This window comes from Phoenix dactylifera, chromosome 7, assembly GCF_051530095.1.
Source record: "Phoenix dactylifera cultivar Ajwa chromosome 7, Ajwa_hap1_PhDact_Kaust_v1.1, whole genome shotgun sequence".
NCBI lineage: Eukaryota > Viridiplantae > Streptophyta > Magnoliopsida > Arecales > Arecaceae > Phoenix > Phoenix dactylifera.
In genome coordinates this window covers 2,673,592-2,693,784 of record NC_143196.1, presented here as the reverse complement: position 1 = coordinate 2,693,784, position 20,193 = coordinate 2,673,592, and the positions used below count along the sequence as shown (strand labels likewise).

At 39.3% G+C, this 20,193-nt stretch overlaps 3 protein-coding genes and 1 long non-coding RNA gene across 4 annotated transcripts; 1 reads left to right on the top strand and 3 right to left on the bottom strand.

The window, feature by feature from the left end:
* The first annotated feature begins 957 nt into the window (after positions 1-957).
* On the top strand, positions 958-2,507 carry LOC103722311 (uncharacterized). Its single transcript, XM_008812821.6, has 2 exons — positions 958-1,522; positions 1,632-2,507. Exons 1-2 carry the CDS (start codon positions 1,345-1,347, stop codon positions 2,285-2,287), a joined length of 834 nt encoding a protein of 277 aa, XP_008811043.2. The 5' UTR covers positions 958-1,344; the 3' UTR covers positions 2,288-2,507.
* Positions 2,508-6,784: 4,277 nt separating this feature from the next.
* Positions 6,785-7,999, bottom strand: LOC120106602 (NADH-ubiquinone oxidoreductase chain 5). Its single transcript, XM_089924100.1, is given in 5 exon segments — positions 6,785-7,544; positions 7,547-7,603; positions 7,606-7,632; positions 7,635-7,898; positions 7,993-7,999. Coding segments are annotated over 5 exon segments (957 nt in total). The 3' UTR covers positions 6,785-6,942.
* Positions 8,000-12,984: 4,985 nt separating this feature from the next.
* On the bottom strand, positions 12,985-14,171 carry LOC148702851 (uncharacterized). The gene is made up of 2 exons (XR_015967172.2): positions 13,686-14,171; positions 12,985-13,561 (listed from the first exon to the last, which is right to left on the bottom strand). It is a non-coding gene; the product is annotated as an uncharacterized LOC148702851 (long non-coding RNA).
* A 252-nt stretch (positions 14,172-14,423) lies between these two features.
* Positions 14,424-17,756, bottom strand: ACR4 (ACT domain repeat 4). Its single transcript, XM_017846468.5, has 8 exons — positions 17,433-17,756; positions 16,797-16,869; positions 16,656-16,701; positions 16,445-16,559; positions 16,269-16,348; positions 15,586-16,179; positions 15,372-15,476; positions 14,424-15,054 (listed from the first exon to the last, which is right to left on the bottom strand). Exons 1-8 carry the CDS (start codon positions 17,437-17,439, stop codon positions 14,713-14,715), a joined length of 1,362 nt encoding a protein of 453 aa, XP_017701957.2. The 5' UTR covers positions 17,440-17,756; the 3' UTR covers positions 14,424-14,712.
* Positions 17,757-20,193: the final 2,437 nt, after the last annotated feature.

Here is a 20,193-nt window from a genome sequence, read left to right as displayed (position 1 = left end):
TCTGTTTATGCTTTTGATCATCTTGATCTTAAAATCATCATTCACTAGATCTTAAAGATGGTCCATGCTTGCACTGTTATAGATTTGTTCCTTCACAACAATGTCCAGAAGGATTTCGTTAAAAAGGAACCAGTCCATGAAGACCCCAATTTTTGCAACAATACGTGGCCTACAAAAGTTTGCTTCAGATCCATGCCTGATTTGAGAGAAGATGTTGAACAGGGTTCGAGATTGTTCATAATGTCAGTTCATAGAACTTACAATCTACGTTGATGGCGGCAAACTTGTCAGGTCGGCATGATACTTAAATTTTTCAGAACTCGGTGAATATGATTTCCTTTCATGCCCACATGAAAAACGAAAAAGACAAGCACATATATCACTGTCAAATTTTTCTAAAACAGGATTCATATTATTTGCGCCGTAGAGTGTTATGCAGCACTTCATAATCATCTGGATAGCTATAAAACAAGCTTCGCCGTATACGATAAGTAAAGCTGTTTTATTTGATGACCATTCATCAATGACAGCCATTAAGGACTGCATGGTATTTTAGGATGCTAACCATGCACAGCAAAGGATCCGTACTTATTTTCTCGAAGGATTTATGGAAGATGATGTGCCTGAACAATCACATGGCCATAGCCTTGTTTTCATCTCATTGGAACTAGTGTTCTGAGGAGCACAGTAGATCCCTTTTTGATAAGGCCATGGCCATGTTAAAAGAACTGCATTTATCCACTGCTTCAATTCATCCGATTCAGGGACAATTCTGGATGAGCTTACCGCTTACGATATGGCAGATTAAAAGCCAAGAATATGCAGCGTGATGTGACCATTTACCAACCAAAGTTTGACGTACGTGATACAAACTTTTGTCTGGAGCCATGCAAGCTTGCCAATGCTTGTGAACCCTATCCTCTTACCATTTTTTCTTCTTGTCTTAGCACTGCCCCGTGAACCACCAGGGGCCCAACAGGCCGCATGACATCCAAGCAAATTAATATACGGCAGTACATGAGCTTCACAACATCCCCAGCTAGCCAAAAGCAAAGCGTCAGCCTAAAAGAAAGCATAACCTTCTAACCTTCTCCTCCTCTCCTTGCTGATGCTTTGGTAAAAGGCCAGTGTTCGCTAGCAGTTGTGGGTTCCCATATGATCGACATAATAGCTGCTTTAAAGTTTTCATTGATTCCAAATGAAAAAGAGAGGCTTGTAGCTCTAACTGTTCGATTCCTTGGGTTTCCTGGAGGAGTTGGTGCATCTAAGACAAACGTTCTATAAATACTTGGAACAGCCTGTGTTCAGTAGTCCATACACAAGAATAATTCACTGTCTTGAGACATGGGTACTGGAGCTAGAGTCTACTGCTTGTTAATTATATCCTTCTGTTTCTGCCTCCATGGTTCTTTAGCTGCTCGCCATGGAAAAAAGAATCACCCATCTGCAATGGTGGTTGGAACTGTTTACTGTGACACCTGTTTTCACAAGGAGTTCTCAAAGCCTAGCCACTTCATAGCAGGTCGGTTCTCCCATCTCTCTCTCTCTCTCTCTCTCTCTCTCTCTCTCTCACTTGAACAAGGTCCAATCTTTCCACATCTGATAAACTCTTTGTTCTGCTTTCACCACAGGTGCTTCAGTGGCAGTTGAATGTGGGGATGGTGCTGCCAAGCTCAGCTTTCGGAAGGAGGTGAAGACTAATCGGCGCGGAGAGTTCAGAGTTCGACTACCTCTTGAAGTTGGCAAGCACATAAGACTGATCGAGTCTTGCTCTGTGAAGCTAATTAGAAGCAACGAGCCATTCTGCTCCATCGCTTCCTCTGCCACTTCCGCCGGGCTTCGTCTCAAGTCCAGAAGGAATGGTGTGCCTGTCTACTCAGCTGGGTTCTTCACCTTCAGGCCTTTGAAGCAACCGGAGCTCTGCTTTCAGAAACCAATTCTTGGAGATCAGAAGTTTGATCAATCTGCGTTCTTCTTTCCTCCAATTCCATTTCTTCCATCTCCGCCTAACATTGGCGGAATCCCGCTGCCACCCAATCCACTTCAGCCACCACCATCTATTCTGCCACCAGTTTTTCCACAGCCACCGCCATCCCTTCTTCCACCACTGGTGCCACAGCCACCACCATCCCTTCTGCCACCACTTGTGCCTACGTTACCTCCAATTCCATTTCTCACTCCACCACCACCCCCGCCGGCCTTCCACTTCCCTCCTTTCCCGTTCCTTCCAAATCCTCTGTTTCCTGGTATCCCACCAGCTGCACCATCAAAAAAGACCTCCCCATGAGTGAGGCTGCATCGTTAACCTAAATGCCTTGCATCATCATATGTAATGAAGTGCTATGCACCTTTGTGAGTTTTTGACGGTTGTTTGGTTTTTTGGATGAGCGCAAGTAATAATGTACATGTTAGTGGATTGCTATTTTTTTTTTTTTTTGCTTAGGCAAGTGGATATTGCTATTTCAATAAGAAATTGACTCCTTTCAAGAAGTCAAAATTCTGGCTCAGTGGCTCCTATAAATGTCTCAGAATCATGGCAAAAACGCTGAAGAATGATGAGATGCAAACATTCACCGTAACTTCTCTCTCTCTCTCTCTCTCACAATCAGAAGTTTCACTTCTGCTGTAGCTTCAGACCATGACATTAGTTAGTAAACCTTTTTGAACCTTCACAATTTTCTTGTGTCTTCCACAAAAGATGGTTCTCATGCTGTACCTCACCAATCACTTTTCTACAATACCATCTTCAAATAGTGCAAGACCTGAGGTTTTTTTATGCACATATGTGAGTATGTGTTTTTATTTAAGAGAGAAATGGGCTTTACCTATCAATTACAATTCATGAGTCTATGAAATGAGAGAGAAGTGGTAAATAAATTAAGGCATGCTTTTTTTTTTCTTTTTTTTTTAACAATACATGTAGAAATTTTATGCTTGTCAGAGACAACAGATGCCTAATTCTTGTCAGAGCTACTGATCTCCAAATTTAATTTGTCTAAAAAAAACTGGGCTAGCTCCAAATTTAACCAATACATACATACATACATACATGCATGCATGCATACATACACCTGATGGGAGTCTTCCACTGCTCTCACATGGGAATTGGGCCGCGGTTGGGTCTGGGCGGTCAAGTGGGCCGGGCCAGAATACCAACCCAGCACGATGGTCTCTTTATACGGTTCCGATGTGTTCTCGTATGCTATAGTTGCAATTTCTATCTCATGATCAACTATTTTCCTTTAGGAGAAATACGAAGGCAGCCCAGCATTGAGGAGAGATGACCAAGTCCTGTTAGTTATTACAATCAACTTCTTAGAAAGAAATTCTAACCCATGAACTAATGGAATTAGCAATTGGTAAAAAGGTTTCTGATGTCATTCAAATATTTCAATCTTATTGCCTCATGAGTTCACTTTTCAATTGCTTACAAAGGAAAAAAAGAAGAAAATAACAATATAGTCTCTTCACTTAATTATCATCGCTTGCGACAAGAAGGAAAAAAGATCTCCTTATCTTTGATCTATGATAAATGGAAGTCTTTGAGGCTTTGTTTGGATGAAATTTTAAAAAGCTCATTTATAAGCTATTTAATCTGCTATAAACGTGGTATCTACAAGGATTACGGGTCGAGCATCTTGCCTTCAAGGAGGAAGGGGGTTTAGGATGTGCTGAGGAAGGCAACCCCTTCTTGTATAGACCATCGTCCACTCATTTGAAGAAGTTAAAAAATAACAATAATAATAAAATAAAGGGTGATAATGTATATGTTGATGCTATGTATGGAGAAGAAACCCTGGTTATGCATAACTTAACTCCATTGGGCCCCCACCCCGCCAGAAAAAATATTCGATGTGGGTAGAAATGATCCTGTGTTTGGCACCCCGGCTGGTTTTACTCATACCCTTTCCACCCGTAGGCCCAGCTCGGATACCCCTTTGGGCTCCGGCACGAACCCTCAATGTGAGTACGCCGCACCTGACACCACCGAGGCTACCAGCAAACCAGTAGCCCTTCCAAATTCCACGTCCGAGTAGGGAGCATCCAGTCTCCATAATTTAATCGACGCCCGTGCATTTCGAACTCCAAACCACTTGGTTGGAAGTAAGGCCCTGTTCCATTGAGCTACCACATTTTCTCTCTTTGTTTGGACTATAAAGTACTTAAAGACCATGGAGAACTACTATTTGGTTATATGAAACTAAATTTTTTTTTTTTTTTTGAAGTTATAGGAACTAAAGTTGCATGATCAACAGTGTAGGGGTATGATTAATTGATTGGCATTCTAGGTACAATGACATTACAACTTTTATGAGGAAATTATTTTATTTAAATGTTATTAGGAAATGTGATATTATTTGCAAAACGCTAACATTCTTACACAAGCTTGTTGCTCCCTTTGCTGCACGGCATCGCTTTAAAAGCATGCCTATCTTGTGCCGGGGAAAAAAAAACGTGGAGGGCATGAGTTTAAATCCAATCGCTGCCTCACATTATAATATTGACATTGCCACCAATAACAACAATAACAACAACTTCAACAATGATCCTCTTTTCTTCAAAAGCAATAATAAAACATTCAAATTGAGATCCAAACTCTTAACATGATCTACATTATAAAAAATAATTGAAAACAAAAATTCATATATTTTGATAGCCTCTAACCTAATTATCAAGAAGGTACCAAGATAGATAATTTGATAACATGATACTAAATTTTGCTATGATCAAATCATTAAAACCTAGTGAATTTAAATCTAATATGTTTTAAGATGTGTCTGTAATGATTCACAAAATAGATTTTCATTGTATGTGCCTTATTATATATTTTATTATACTAGTCAATTAATCCCGTTCAATTTTGCATCAATTTGATGTATGGGTCAAAAGACTACCAAAAAATATAAAATTTGGTTTCTATATTTTTTGTAGTGTAGATTATGCTCAACATTTTAGATCTTAAATCTCAATGACCTATCATTAACTTTGAAGGCAAGAAGACCATCACAGCTATCCTTTTGCAAGTATATTAAGCATTACTTATAGTAATAGCACTAATAGTAACAATAATAATAACAATAATAAATTTAATATTTTTTTAATTAAATTTTTTTAATAATAAAGAGCCTCGGGTTAATAGAAACTGAGGAGATTGACTTAAGAACGAATTTCATTGGGAGCTCTATTGCAGAGTTCATGCCTAACCATTAATGGAGAAGCTATGGGAACGCTGAAACCTGTGGCTGCATAGGATTCTATTGAAAATGAATCCTCAAAATTCATTGAGCGGGATGGTGGAACGAACCAAAAAAAAAAAAAGGATTTCTTCTGAGAGATCATGGATTAACCCTATGAATAAAACAAGAAAGAGTCAATATTCGCCCGCGAAGCCTTTTTTGATTAGATAACCATATTTTGATGTGATTCGATAGGGATAAAAATAAGGATTCGTTACAAAAAAAAAGAAGCATTTTTCTATAAATATATATGCATATACACATCTAGTTGTATATCTTGTATATACATCTTGCTATGTAAAAATTAAATATCAATAAACCCCATTACATTTTATATTATCTATTAATTAAATGCATATTTGTAATATTCTTGAATCATTTCATCCACGAGGAGTTGGATGAAAAAAACTCTCATGTGCGATTCTGCAGTAGAGGTGGAATTAAGAAAGAACCATCAACTATAGCCCAAAAAGAGCCATATTTCATAAAAAGAATAAAGGAAGAATGAAATGAATATCTTGTCGAGGCAATCATATTTATTTCGGTGGATATGTTCTTCAGGCATTTGAACCCATTTAGATCACAGCTAGACAAATAGAAATAGGACGAAGAGCAATTGCACGATATACACACCATGGTGAAAAAATATGGATATTTTTATTTCTTTTCTGATAAATCTGTAATGGTAAAATCTACGGAAAGACGTATGGATTCAGAAAAGGGATCTCCGAATATTTTTGTTAAACTAGGTCAAAATATGCAGCTGTCGACGGATAAACTTTGCTAGAACGTCGATCGGGATGGGATGGCCAGGTCTCGGTTCCCAAGGCTAGGGTATTCCCTATGTTGAGCCTACTCAGATCAGAAGTAAAATTTTTTTCTCTTTCGCCTATCGTCCGACCAACTTTAAGCAATCTTTGCATTTCCTACTAAGATCCCAAGTCTCCAAGTGGGCCCTTTTGGCCATCCACGACCTTGGCTTTTTAGAGAATCCCGCTTCCATATCATAGGACTTGTAGCTCGGCAAACCACTGGGTAAGTTTGTTTATCCTTCAAGTTTCGAGTGTCTTCTTGGATAGTTATAGCGGCCCATAAGTGCGAGATATACCTTGTGGGGGGCGGCGGTTCCCCAGACATAGTCCTATTAGAAAGTGGCCATTTAATCCCTTGGTGTGGTTAGTACTCCATACTGTCAGGCAGGAAAGCTTACACTTGTTTACTTATTATGATGGTTCACCATGGCCTCTTTCCTCCTCTCTTTTCCGCTCACTCGTAAGGTCCGAACCCCTACAAAAGGGGAGAGAGTCGACTGAACATCTCAGTCATTGGCAGAAATTTCACCCACATTCGATCCCCAATTCTTGTTCACCTCAAATGATCGTGTTGGTTGATTTGTGACCTCGTACGATCGTGTCGGATGGGCAACAGCCGCTTCGCCACAGTGCTGACTTATGGGCTAACGGGTCACACTTTGGCTAAGTATCCTACAAAGAGACTCTCAAGAGCCATAAGTATTGAAGGAATGGCCATAGGAATGGGCGCATCATGACATGGTAATCTATCTCGCTTAAATGAATTAGTTGGTCTAGAAATGTTAGAAATAGTAAATGAAAAGAGTAATAAGAAGTGTAAAGGACAAATCGACTTTCCAACTAAAAAACAAAGTTCTCACTGATGGTATACTTAGTGTAGGCGAGCTCTAAAATCACATCTTGGAATAAAATCTAGTTGGAAAAGGAACTCCAATTAGAGATAAGCTGCACATGAGCATCATGGCATAGGTCAAAGAAAACGAGGAGGCAAGCCTCCCCATCTTTTGCATATCTTGCTCATCCGACATGGCATGAATCACCAAACCTGCACTCAAGAAAAGTAATGCTTTGAAAAATGCATGATTCATTAAGTTAAAGATGCTAACTGAATAGTTTGAGATGTCGCAAGCAAAGATCATATAGCCTAATTGACTGCAAGTTGAATAAGCTATGACCCTCTTTAGATCGTTCTGTAATATTCCAGTGGTTTCCGCAAGGAATGACGTCATAGCTTCTGTAGAAGTAATAATAATCAAAACCGTAGGTAGTTATTCAAATAAAGGGGAGCACCTTGCTATCATGAAAATGACACCTGTGACCATATTAGCTGCATGAATCGAAGTAGATACTGGAGTAGGACTCTCCATTGCATCGGGTGACCGGATATGCGATCCTATATGTGCAGCTTGTCCAATAGCACTAATAAAAAGTAAAATACAAATCAAAGTTATGGCATTCAATCTCATATTGCAAAATATCCATGAATTTCTGGGGTACTCGCACGAGTAAAAATGGTTGAAAAGTATACTATTTGAAAGAGAGTAAAATGACCCAAATCCCAAGAGCTAATCCAAAATCACCTATCGATTGACAGGCATAGCTTTTGTAGCTGCTTTATCTACTTGAAATTGTGTGAACCAGAAATGAATTAACAATTATGAAGCAAAACCTACTCCCTCCCATCTCAAGAATAATTGAAGAGAGTTATCTCCAGTCACCAACATTACCATAAAAAAGGTAGGTAGGGATAAATAACACATAAATCGAGGGCTATGCAAATCCTCAGGCATATATGAAATGGAATAAATATGGACCAAGCTACTTATGGATGTAACCACAATTAACATAACTATGATCGGTCTATTGAACACAGAGTCAAAAGTGAATTACGAGTCAAACCTATCTGCCAAGCGAGCTCCCCTTGCAATGATGTAGTGGTGAACCTCTCATTCGTCCTTAGTGCTCTTCAAACCATGTGGAAAGGTTTCCCATCACACAGCTCACGAACTTGATCTTCCGTGGGAACCATATGTCTAAACAAGCTTGGAAAAATAGGTATGGTCTTGCTTTTCTTTGCCAATAAAGTGTACGGCATATGCCATGCTTAGGCCCCTTATTTCCTTCCCTAATCAAACTAAGAGTCTGCCGCTTGTCTGCCTGACACTGTATGGGTATTGGTATGGCATGCAAGCCAGCTTCTTTGGATTTTAGGTGATTAACTACTGAAGCGAAGAAAAGGCTGGATCAAGAAAAGAGGGGTACTACTAGCCCTCTGCTGCACGTATCTAACCAGCTCACGTAATTCGTCGGTTCTACTAATGTTACCCTTAGATCGAGTGATTTAGTCGATACAGAGGTGCACTTCATGTGGGGTGTGCTGTCCCTATTGGGTTGGGCCCTTCCCCATAAGGCCCCACCGTCGAGGCATAAGTGCCCTCTTGCCACCCATATGCAAGGTGTCATCTTAGCCTTCCTTGACCTCGCTCCTACACCTATAGTATTTGTGATCGGCCTCTTCAACTGTGTATCGATTGAAAGGCAAGGCGACACAACCCCTAACCGATAGGAGTTGTTACGTCCAGTATGTCCTTCCTCGATTCTCAACATGTTATGATACCCTTGGGGTGGGTAGGAGCAAGTGGAGTCCATATCGCCGCAGAGCAACTGCATCATCCGGATCTGATCTATCTACTCATCAATTCATCCGGTGACTTCACGGTTGCCAAAGAAGCCCCAAGAAGCATCTAATATTTTTGTTGAGATCTATGGAGCTATTTTGAGATAGCAAATACTAGCTCTCAGTGCGACTTCATAAAAAGCAATCAAAGATAAGATCGAAGAAAATGAAATGCATATGGTGGTCATTATAGCGATTCCTTCTAATCCTAGAAAATATCTGAAAAAACCGGCTACGGAACTATCGAGTAGAGGCAAAAAGATAATAAGTAGATACATAATTTTGAGAGTATTCATCAAACAAAAAAATATCAGGCAATAAAAGAGCAGCTTGTCATTGAAACAAAAATGTGTTAAACATATAAGCACTTTTGACTTTACTTGTAGTGGTCAGTCCCACAAGACGGGAGATAGTTTCGTTCTTCAAAGTCGTTCGACCAAAATCAATCACCACTGATTTTATAAGGGCAGCTGCTACTATGGAGATTCCATTCCGTCTCTATCTATGTCATTTTGAGATACGAAAAATGACTTTCGAAAGTTTCACTATACGATAAAAAAGTTAAAAAAAAATCTTGTCACATCATTATCTAATTTATTGAGAAACATTGTTTCAATGTGAAGAGCGAAGGATAATTCCTTATTCCTTATGAGATAGTGCATCTTAGCCCCTTGTTTACTTCTATCTTCGGCCCCATGTTCTTCTTTATAGCCATTTCTCAACATCCTTTCTGCTGCTGGAGCAACTAATGATCAAACTTCATCCAAAGTAGGTCGTCTAACTGGCTTTTATGGATCGCTCTACCCGTGAGCAGCTTTCCATTTCGAATCCTTAAAGTACCCATTCTTGAAAAACATATTGAACGGCTTCGGATGCTACACTTGCCTATACAAGAACAAAAACTATTCCTAATCCAGAACTTATCTATTCCTCCATAAATTCCTTCTCTTCTTCAATTGTGATGCATTGGAATGATTTTCAGAGGGCATTTCGAGGACTGTGGTTTATAGTTGCTAGCTGGTCAAGTCTTTGAATCACATGGGTTTCCTATATTTTTTGGTCTTAGTGCTTCCTTCTACTCTATTTTTTCCGTCGGTGGGATTGAGACAAGATGAAGATTTTACTTGCTCCAAAAGGAACAACCCTTTTTTTCTATCTAACTTTTTTTGTCCAGCAAACCAAGGATTTTTTGATTCAATGGAACTTTCTCTCTGGAGAGACTACACCCTCACAAACTAGGGCTGAAAGACTTGGGACTGAGGATCTCGCTGACCCAGTTGCTGATCCAGTAAAGTAAAGCCTTGATTTTGGTCTGATTTTTTAAGAAGTTTGGGGCATTGTCGCTAACTATGAAGGGTAAAAAAGGAATCTTATTTAAACTTGAAGTATTGATGGACTGACCTTATTTGTCTAACCTTAGCGGACCTCGACTCCAATAGATCTCTAGTCGAAGGACTTTCTTTTCGAGTACTTCTTTTTTCATTCATGGCAAAACCGAACTCCTTACCTTTTTAAAAAACTCATATTTTTTTGAATCCCCCTTCTGAGGAAAGCCCTTGTCTATTTTGGCTTTCTATTTGTAATAAGAGAAAGAATGACTCGATCTTATCTTCACCTTTTAACCACTCTACAATAGCTTTACTAAAAGCTTTTTTAAGGCTGATCGTCTTGCATCATCAGAAGATCAAAATATGGAGAACAAGAACTTGGTAAGGGAGATTCTTTAGAAAAATATTTTAGTATAGTATTTTCTGATAGGACAGGACTCTGCTTCGACTTCTAGACCAATATTTATTTTTGACTAACTCTCGTCATGGTAAGAAGATTGACGAACTCTCATGACAAACTGGTGAAAGCCAATTGGCTGAATTCCTCCCTCCTTCAGTGCGAGAAAAAGTGTTTAAGTTTAACCGCTGACTGATAGCGTGAGCAAAATGAGAAAGGAAAAAAAGATGAATCTGTTCATATACTCTATTTTTTCAACTTCTTCTACCACTCTGAAATCCGAAAACAACTTGTTGATCGAGTCAATTGGGGTTGATTTTGAGCCTCACTTGTCGGCGCAATCTCAGATTATGGCCTTAAAAAATTAATGCTATTTCTTCCCTTATTGAGATCTGGCTATGGCTTGTTGCCTGGCTCATGCTTGCTCAATTCGAGGAAAGGATCTCGGTTGGCTCTTCAAATGATAATCTTTTTTTATGGAGGTTCATCGAGAGAGAAAAGATTTCTACTTACTTTGTATGGCACTCCGTTATCCTTGATACTAAACCAAATTGAGCTAGGGATCTTCTTGAAAATGAGAAGACCTAGTTCCTTGCAAAATATTATTCCGAGAATGACTCTTTATATGACCATGTTCCAAACTTGAAGTTTCTTTAGGGTCTTAGAACACTCAATGCACTTCTTTTTCTATAAAATATTTCCAATTCTTGTAGAATGTTCTCCTTATTTTCTCTTTTTCACTCGTGTCAGATATGTTTAAGTCGTCTTCTTGGCTCTCTAACATTTCTACATTACCAGAGTCGGCATGTCGGGTATGTATTGGGAGAGAGAGAGAGAGAGAGAGAGAGAGAGAGAGAGAGAGAGAGAGAGAGAGAGAGAGAGAGACTGATATTAGTATCACTTGCTTTCTCTAGTTACTAAATTTGTTACTGCGTTTCTGTTTTATTATACTTTTTGTAATGTTTTGTCGCCTGTAAGAGGAAAATTTCAGACAGGACACAAGTTTTTGATCTTGGATATCTCAGTTAACTTGATGGGTGGATGACACTAAGATCAACCACCAAAATAAAATTTTTATCTCAGTTGAAAGGGATATCCTGATCTCTTGATATCTTCTGCGATATATAGTAACCAAGATATTGAAATATAGCTAGTATTGTAAGATCAAATCTAATGATAATTTTACAAAAAAATAGGGCAAGGTGAAAGGCTTTGATGATTAATTTACATTAGCAAGTATCTTCTAGGGGCCAGGATGGAACCTCTCTTATCTCTTCCCATGAATATGGCATCCTAGTAGTATATGTAATAACCTACGACCTCATCCAAAAAAGCTAGCTGGAAGATATTATTTGGTTTTTTGTTTTTATATAAGTACAATGGTCGGTAGTCCATATAGGCCATAGACCAAGCTTGCTCAGATACTATTTGTAACAACAAAAAATTTCATCTAAAAAAACTAATATGAAGATATTATTTGTATTTTTTAGCCCACTGTAAATATCTAATATCTACCTAATACATAGTCAATATGAATAAACAAATATGGGCACGGATTCTCATGGTATCAAAGTTTTTTTTAAAAAAATAGGGATAGAACCAAAACATATTGAGGTCTTCTTTTGCGTTTGTACTTATTCTTGCACTTTATTGCAAGACCTTAATTATTCAGTTACGTTATCAACTATCCATTCAATTTGCATCCTGCCGTTTGACATAAAAGTAAAGCATAAAATCTTCCTTTATGGTATATTATGTAGGCACCCTTTAACACCCTTACTCTGCGGACGCTCTTTTGAGCAAACACCTAGTCTGCAGATGCTAGGAAAGAAAACAGCAGCCTGATGGAAACCCTAGAGAAATTGTGGTCTCAATCCATTGTGGTGGCATGAAGGTGGAATCCCAACCCATGTCCTAAAGATAAAAAGGAAGAAGAAGGGTCACAATCCACGGCTGTTCTTTCTTTATTCTCTTTGAATAAGGGAGCCTCACGCCCTTACTAATAATTTAATAAAGGAATCGAAACTTCAAAAAATAATAATAGATTCCAAACATAGAGATGATCCCCTTCTATATAATATTGAAATGTTTTGTCTAATTAACATTAATTAATCTTAATGACGAGAGACTCACAAAGGACAGCTACCATGTGATGCAAGGATTGCATGGAATCCAACATCCGACTTTGACCAGGTTTCAGCCTAAGAGCTCGTATTTAATATTTAGATTGTAGCAAGGACAGAGCTATGGATTCGGACTACGAGCCACTAAAAAAAATGGTTTTTTAACTGCCCTCCAGATTACCAATTCAAGCAGCCCACGTGAAAACCACCCAACACCTACCCCCGAGACACCCAGAATAAGGTAGTCAATCATCTGAGAAGCCAACACCACCATTTTCTTCTGATTGGCTCCGAGTTGGTTGGCTTCCACTGCCTCCTCCTATCGTCGGTGACTCCTCGGATACCTCCTTGCCCTCCAATTCCTTGTGCTGCTCCACATTTGAGTTTGAACATTTGCCCCAAAAATATTCTTTAGATTTAAAAAAAGCGTTGCATTCCAAAGTCTATTATTTTTTTGATTTTTTTTAGTTGCATCCGTGCCCATACTCTATGATACATCTGTTTCAGTAAAAAAAAAAAAAAAAAAACACTTGCTCAACCAGTTAATCCTACATGAACAGAATTTCTTTGTCCTGAACTGATGGAAGAGAAGCAACTGAAAGGAGTTAATATGAGTTGTAGCCACAGTTGAGTTTGCAGGGAAATGAGAGAACTTGGATAGAGCTACTAGTGAGATCAGCTATGATGGTGTTGAGAAGGAGAAGAGCATCAGAGGACCGATCTAGCGCCGGACATGGACATGCGGGATCACTGCATTGCTTTAAGATTGGTCTACCAGCAGATAGGTGAGTGAAGGAGGAGAGGCATCCTAGTAGATGGTGGAGAAGTGGACCCTGCAATTCAATTATTCATGGTTGCCTCCTGCATATTCTCACCAGAGGCATGTTCTTATGTACACATTGTTGCAGGTTTCCATCACCCACCCATGGCATGTGCCACATCCTTCTCCAACTCATGCATGGGCTCCATGGGATGTTTAGGTGGGCCCTGCATGGAAGAGAAAAGATGGGGAATCATGTGGCTCGTGCCGCACACAAATGAGAAAAACTTCTTGCGGGTAGATTTTGCTCCTCTCTTCTAACAAAAGGACAATCGTGTCGGCATCATTTACCTGTCGGTATCGTTTACACTGTGAGTGCACCGAGCCGGTGCCATAGAACGCACCGCCAGATTAATCACGACCATTCCTTACAGAAGCACCAGAAGCCTAGACATGGACTCAGAATCACACAAGTGGAGGGCAACTGACAACTTGATATAGAAAGCCATAGTGGAGACCATCATTGGTTTTGTCGCTTTTACCCAAATCCATCTCTTAACAGTGTCATCGGACCTGTGACACCAATATCAACTAGACAGAGAGGAAGTCCATAGTCTACACTGGCGGCTGAATCCTAAAGATTGTCTGCTACCAGCAACATTCAAACCTTTCAGCCCGGCACTAGTCAAGTGTCCCAAATTCCACACGATATGTTCTTCCTCTGTTTTTCTGAGTCACCTTTTCAATATTCACATTGCTGCTTCCACTACAGCTCCTCAACAAGATCACATCCATCAAAAGCTGGCCATACCAAATCTTTTCTTCTTTTTTTTTTTGCTGAAACAAAAAATTTATACATTTTTAGTACAGATACATTCAATAAAGTCAGAAAATAATAAATCCAAGATATATCTCTGGAGTGACTAGCATTCAAAAGGTAGAAGCAGTGAAATTAGCCAGGCTTTTCGGGATCCTTCACACTGCTCTCAAATGCCACTTCTCTGAACGTTCAAAAAGTGTGGTGCCAAACTTTAGAGCATTCTTATCCACGACCATAAAGCAAAACGTGGAAAAGGATTAGAAATTCAATTTGGAATCACAGCACTTTATAGTGTAGATCATATTCACATTCCTATCTGCAACATAAGGACAGACCGACCATCATTTTATGGTTACAGATGACAGATTCTGTACAGGTTTTCGAGTTTCTTTCTATTCCTAATCCAAGGGAGAGGAGCCCCTGTTAAACAAATGATGGAAAGGCTAATCAGTACTTCGAGTTCACTTTCCCATAGGTTCCCTACCTTTGGCAGAGAGGCTGTATATTGTGGGATATTATTTTGGTGAAACCTTATGTACAGAACTGGACCAGGAAATTCTAGGAGTAAGACCTGACCAAGCCTAAGTTATAAAGAGATCTGGACTTGAAGAGACCACCAAAGAGAAATCTGGTAGGAGCCTCCTGAGGTGGAGATTTGGGCTCATCTACATGGCCCTTCACTTGCAGTACAGTTAGGCCTATCGCCTGCCGGATAGCATCTAAGGTCTTGGCATCAACTGAATTACCAGCAGCATCACGGACGTAGAAAGTGTTGACGGCTTTTCCTCCTCGCGTTGATACTTCTGCTCTTGTGACAGTTAGGCCATTTTCACGGAAGATGCGAGTAACATCTGATAGCAAACCTACTCTATCACTCGTACATAACTCCAGCTTCAGACCCTGCAAGCCATATATAATATGATTGAGATTGAGGCAGTGTTGGTTTTTTCTAAGAAATTCAGTAAGATGCTTCAACCAGATCAAGCATTCAGTGCATGTATTAGCAGGGGACCAACAAAGGTTGTAGTAAAGATAATCTCTATTTCTTCTTATATGTGAAAAGTTTTATGTCATATTATCATTGTTTTCCATGGCTCCAAGCTCAAAGCAGAATGAGATGTAGGACTTCATCTAACACAATGTAAGCCTTCTTCTCCATTCGAAACTGAATTGCCGGCAAAAAAAAATTGAGCAAAGATTATCTTTTTAGTAATTACCTCAGACACTCTTCTCTCAATAGCTGCTTCGAGACACTGGATCACACGCTGTCTCTCAGCTTCTGAGTTAACGGGTGACCCATCTATATGCCGGATATAATATTCCTTCAGGAAGATAAGAAGATAAAACATGTAAGGATAACATTCTTTGAAGTGAAGGGCTAAAAACTTCATACTAACTACACAATAATAAAGTTGAAACCTTGTGATGTACCTGATAAGCTTCTGGGCCCTCAGTATCGACGTTACCATGGAAAACCACATACTGCATATCCGTCAGGGTGCAAACTGTGTCGAAAAGAAGCTTTGGCCTATCCTTACACCGAATGGTCACCACAGAATAATCCTTATCAAACCAATTGACAACAGTCACATTTGGCCTATGACTTTCATTCCCAGTATCCTTATCAGACCTCTCATAATCCCGATCGGCAAACATCATCTGATGGAGCCTTCGATCTGTGTGGGTGACCCCCATAGAAACTGCTGTCTTGGCTCCTCGGGTAATGTTGTTCCCTTTAAGCACATTGCAGAGAAGCTCCTTGATTCTAGAAAGCCTTTCTGTTTCAGTGATAGCCAAACCTGTCTCCTCATCGGTCACTTGCATCACCGATGCCGCTCTAGTATTGTGTGTCCACACCTCCGCATTCACCACATTGCACTTCAGGCTCGTGAGCACCGCACTCACTTCAGAAAGCAACCCAGGTCTATCAGTCCCCGTTAACTCGATTACCGTATAATCCGAGGAAGGTGCTACATCCACCGATCTCCTGCGTGAGGGTACAAAAGAAGAATCTGCCCCCAAGGACTGCAATAAACCCAACCACATACATGGCTCATCAACATAGGCACATAATTATAGGAAATAAGCATTACAGCGAGGCATGAATACTCCACCTTGCGTATATAATCCGCTATTTCATGGAGCTTACTTTCTTCCCTTATTTTCTTTCCATCTCGATCCGTCACATTAAAAACTGTCAAAATCCACGATCACTTCCAGTGAGGAAAAGATTTTTCACTATTGATTGCAGTAAATGAGACAGAGCAATAAGGAAAAAAAAATTGTTTACCATCCATGAACCATCCACCATCAGAGGATATATAAGCCTTCCTGGTGATAAGGTTCAGATCAGTAAGGACCTGAACTACTTCTAAAAGAATTCCATACTTATTTGCACTGTCAACCTAAAAAGACCCAAAATTTCGACAAGTTATCAGCATAACAACCACAAAACATGTATTCAAAACAAGGAATCAACAGAGGAAGAAATCGACTCTTACCCGAACAACTGTTGCATTAGCGCAGGATTCATTGTCAATCACGACCCTAACAAGTGAACGAGATGAAGAGTTTCAGAATATCAGATTCTGGAACGGAATAGAAAATCTAATCGCAATTGCCCTAAAGAATCACAAAATTACCTTGGAGGGTTCATCCTTCGGATGAATTTTTCAATCTCATCATCGCTGTCCCACGATGGACTCAGATCCCCTTCTACAAAAAGTAACCCCAGTACTCAGACACCAGAAACAAATTTTCTCAAACAAAATAGAAAAAAAGAGGCACCGAGACAAGAGATGATCATAATTCACAAGGAAGCAAAACTTTTCAATTATTCACAACATAAATCATCAAGTCACAAGAAAACCTACCAAGCACTAATGCAAAAGACCAATTTTTAACCAAAAAACGGAAGGAAAAAAGTTCAAGATTTTTTTTCAGCATCTCCGGCAAGGAAAGGGAGGAAAACAAAGAAAAACTAAACCTAATGACCTAGCACGCACTAGAAATAAATCGGGGAGAAATTTTCAAGATTTCCAGCGAGAAAAAAGGAAATCGAATCCAATAAACCAAACCAGCCAAACAGCAAGTAAAACCCACGAAATTGGCAAAAACGCGAGAAGAAGAAGAACAATTTGCTAACATACTCAAAACCCACCAAGGAATCCTCCAAGAATCCACGAATACCGATTAAAGAAACTACAGAACCCTCAAAAGAGCCGGAAAAATAAAGGGGGAGGGTGGATTTTGGACTGGGAATAAGAAGAGATAGATACCCATCATGGGCGAAGGAATCGAAGCCGAACCGAGGGCGCTCCGCCTTCCTTCTTTCCTCTGTTTCTTTCTTTCTTTCGCTCGCTTGGTGGAGAGGAGGAAAAGAGAAGTCTTGGAGGGCAGACAGCGGCCACCACCGATATCTCTCTGGTGCTCGCTCGAATAGGGGTAGGAGGCGAGAGCGAGGGGGGCGGGGAGGAGAGACGAACGTTTCCGATGGCAGAAAGAGGTGCGCTGTCGCTCTATAACGTTGCCTTTTTTCCAGAGGGGTCTCTCTCTCTCTCTCTCTCTCTCTCTCTCTGAGTTGGCACTCGGTGGCCTAACTGCGCATGTTAGCAAGGGGCGGTTCTAGCCTAAAAGAAGAGAGAGGGTGTAATTTTTTTTTGCTTTTTTTGTTATGATAATATGAGCTACGACTCCTTGTTGCTGGTTTTATTTGGAAAGGCTAGAGCGACTCGGATTGGGTTTAGGGTTAGGGTAAGATACGCAATTTTTGGAAGTATAGGAAGTGGATTCATGGGTTGAGTAGATTTGGAAGGTGATCTTTAATATTTTTTCTTTTGGTAAATTAGAATATGTTATTGGAGGAATGGTAGGAGTGATCAAGATTCAGATGGTCATGTAGTGATGCTGATGGCAATATTTTGTCTAAATTAATTAGGCCAGATCGATCCTCAGGAAATTGATTGACTAATATTTTGTTTAAACAGAAAATAATACAGACCAATGAATGTGGATAATGCATTCGAATAATACAACTATGTCTTTAATATATTTCTGGTGTAGAGTTAAAGTGAATTTTATGTTTTGCAAACTCCATTGGTGTCTAAGATATTTTTTGTTACTTTCACCTAATAAAGCATTTGAAATTATGTTGAAGATTTGATTATATGAGGGATGGTCCAAATTGATATAATGTAATCTGAAAAGTATAGGACATTTTTATCGTTTAAAATTGATGTATAACAAATTAGGCGGAGAAATTATTGCGATTTTAGGCTGTTATCCTATCAAAACCAACCTCAACTTGATAGTTTGAGTTCCTTACCAACTCCTTTATCTTTCTCATTACCTTATGTCTCACCTTTTATAGAGGCATGTCATTTCACAACCAAATCAATTATGTATTTAGTTGCATCTGCCCAAAACCTATCCCTTCCTCCTACGCAGTCCTCCTTGAATGGCATTACATTATTTGGAGTTTTTAAATAATACGTCATTTGGATGACAAGAGCAATGGAACTTCCAAAATTGACCTAAAAATTTGATAAGGTCGGCAAGTGTTTGGACACACTTGCGGTTCAGCATCTTCATCCAGGCTCACCTCCTACTAAATGTCAGAATGTGTAGAAAAAGGAAAGAAAGCCAAAGTGATTTATGTGAGTGTCTTTAGATTTTTCTTTCTAATACCAACTAGATGATAATCACAAAGGTCTTTGGTCAAGTTGTGACAAGTGTGCAAAATTGACTAGAACGAGCAATCATACTAGTGACCAAGTAAAAGATAATCAAACTTTATCCAAGCAAAGAATACTCTAGAGGTTTAATCATTAAATTTTCTCTCCATAGGGCAAATAAAAATTGAAAATTTCGATAAGAATTTTTCTCTAAGTTGACCCTACGATTATATAAATAAAGGGTCCGTAACATATTTAAATTGTGGTTAACTAGCTAAGTGTCAACTTCAAATCAAAAGAACCAAAAAGAAAATCTAATGTGTAGTTGTTTGTTGAACTATAAATAACAAATCATGGCCTTCATTGATGGGTAAATTAAGATAAAAATAAAAAGGTCTACTAAGGATTGTGTTCCTTACTCAATGGTTTTAAGAACCGGAACTTCATGAAGCAATAAAATTGATCATAAAGACATGTCCATTCTTTTTCACTATGATATGAGGATATCAATTTAGAAGCTAGATAAAAAGGCTTAAGCATAGATATATGGCATGGTAAATGCACCAAGAACCACATTACTCCAATAATAAGAAAGAATTATGAGGTATCAAAAGATCGATGGAATATGTACAGTTAAGCGAAAAAGTTACAAAAAGTGAAGGATACTCTGGCCAAAAAAATTTAGCATATATTTAGCCACCCAAACAGGTTTGGCATATATATAATAGAATTTAACATAACAAAAGCTAACGTTGCATTGATGGATGCTATAAGAAATGTTGGATGGCACAAGGTAAATGTTCAGCCCTCCATATACTGCGCAAAATTCTTGCCGATGAAGTTCTTTTCTCCTTACACCCTCTGCTAGATTAGAAATTTGCTGGCAAAAGAATGCAAAGATAGGAAGCCCCAACCATACAATCATAGATCGTCTAGACCAACGATGTATGCACATAATCTCTTAGGAATATGATATTGTATGGTTGGGAAGAGAAAGTTTTTTATTAAAGGATGGGAAGAAGATAGTCACAAAAAGAAATGGTATCCATAGCTTGATAAATCCTATACATCTCACTGCCCAGCCTTTCCAACAAGAATTTTTAGTTTTTTCTTCACCCCATCTCTGGCTGCCTTCTTGTGGCTGCCCTCAAAATATCAGAGGTGAGGCTGGATTAGACATTCCCCTCCCTCCCTAGGTTGGCCTCATCACTAGTGGCTCTTAATCCAAGGATAAGGGCAAAATAAATCCCCATGAAGGGCATAAATATCTTTCCAAACCAAAAATCCTATTCTCATCATCCCAAAAGGACAGACAGCGTCAAAACAGGGCTTGCTTTGCTTGATGTACAGAAGTGTTAGGAGATGT

What these genes read in the sequence shown, in the direction of transcription:
- LOC103722311 (XM_008812821.6), top strand. Translation starts at nt 1,345, where the DNA reads ATGGGTACTGGAGCTAGAGTCTACTGCTTGTTAATTATATCCTTCTGT. An exon ending in GCCTAGCCACTTCATAGCAG is followed by an intron (nt 1,523 to 1,631) that starts GTCGGTTCTCCC and finishes CTTTCACCACAG; the next exon opens with GTGCTTCAGTGGCAGTTGAA.
- ACR4 (XM_017846468.5), bottom strand. An exon ending in CGAAGGATGAACCCTCCAAG is followed by an intron (nt 16,702 to 16,796) that starts GTAATTTTGTGA and finishes TTCACTTGTTAG; the next exon opens with GGTCGTGATTGACAATGAAT. An exon ending in AGGGCCCAGAAGCTTATCAG is followed by an intron (nt 15,477 to 15,585) that starts GTACATCACAAG and finishes ATCTTCCTGAAG; the next exon opens with GAATATTATATCCGGCATAT.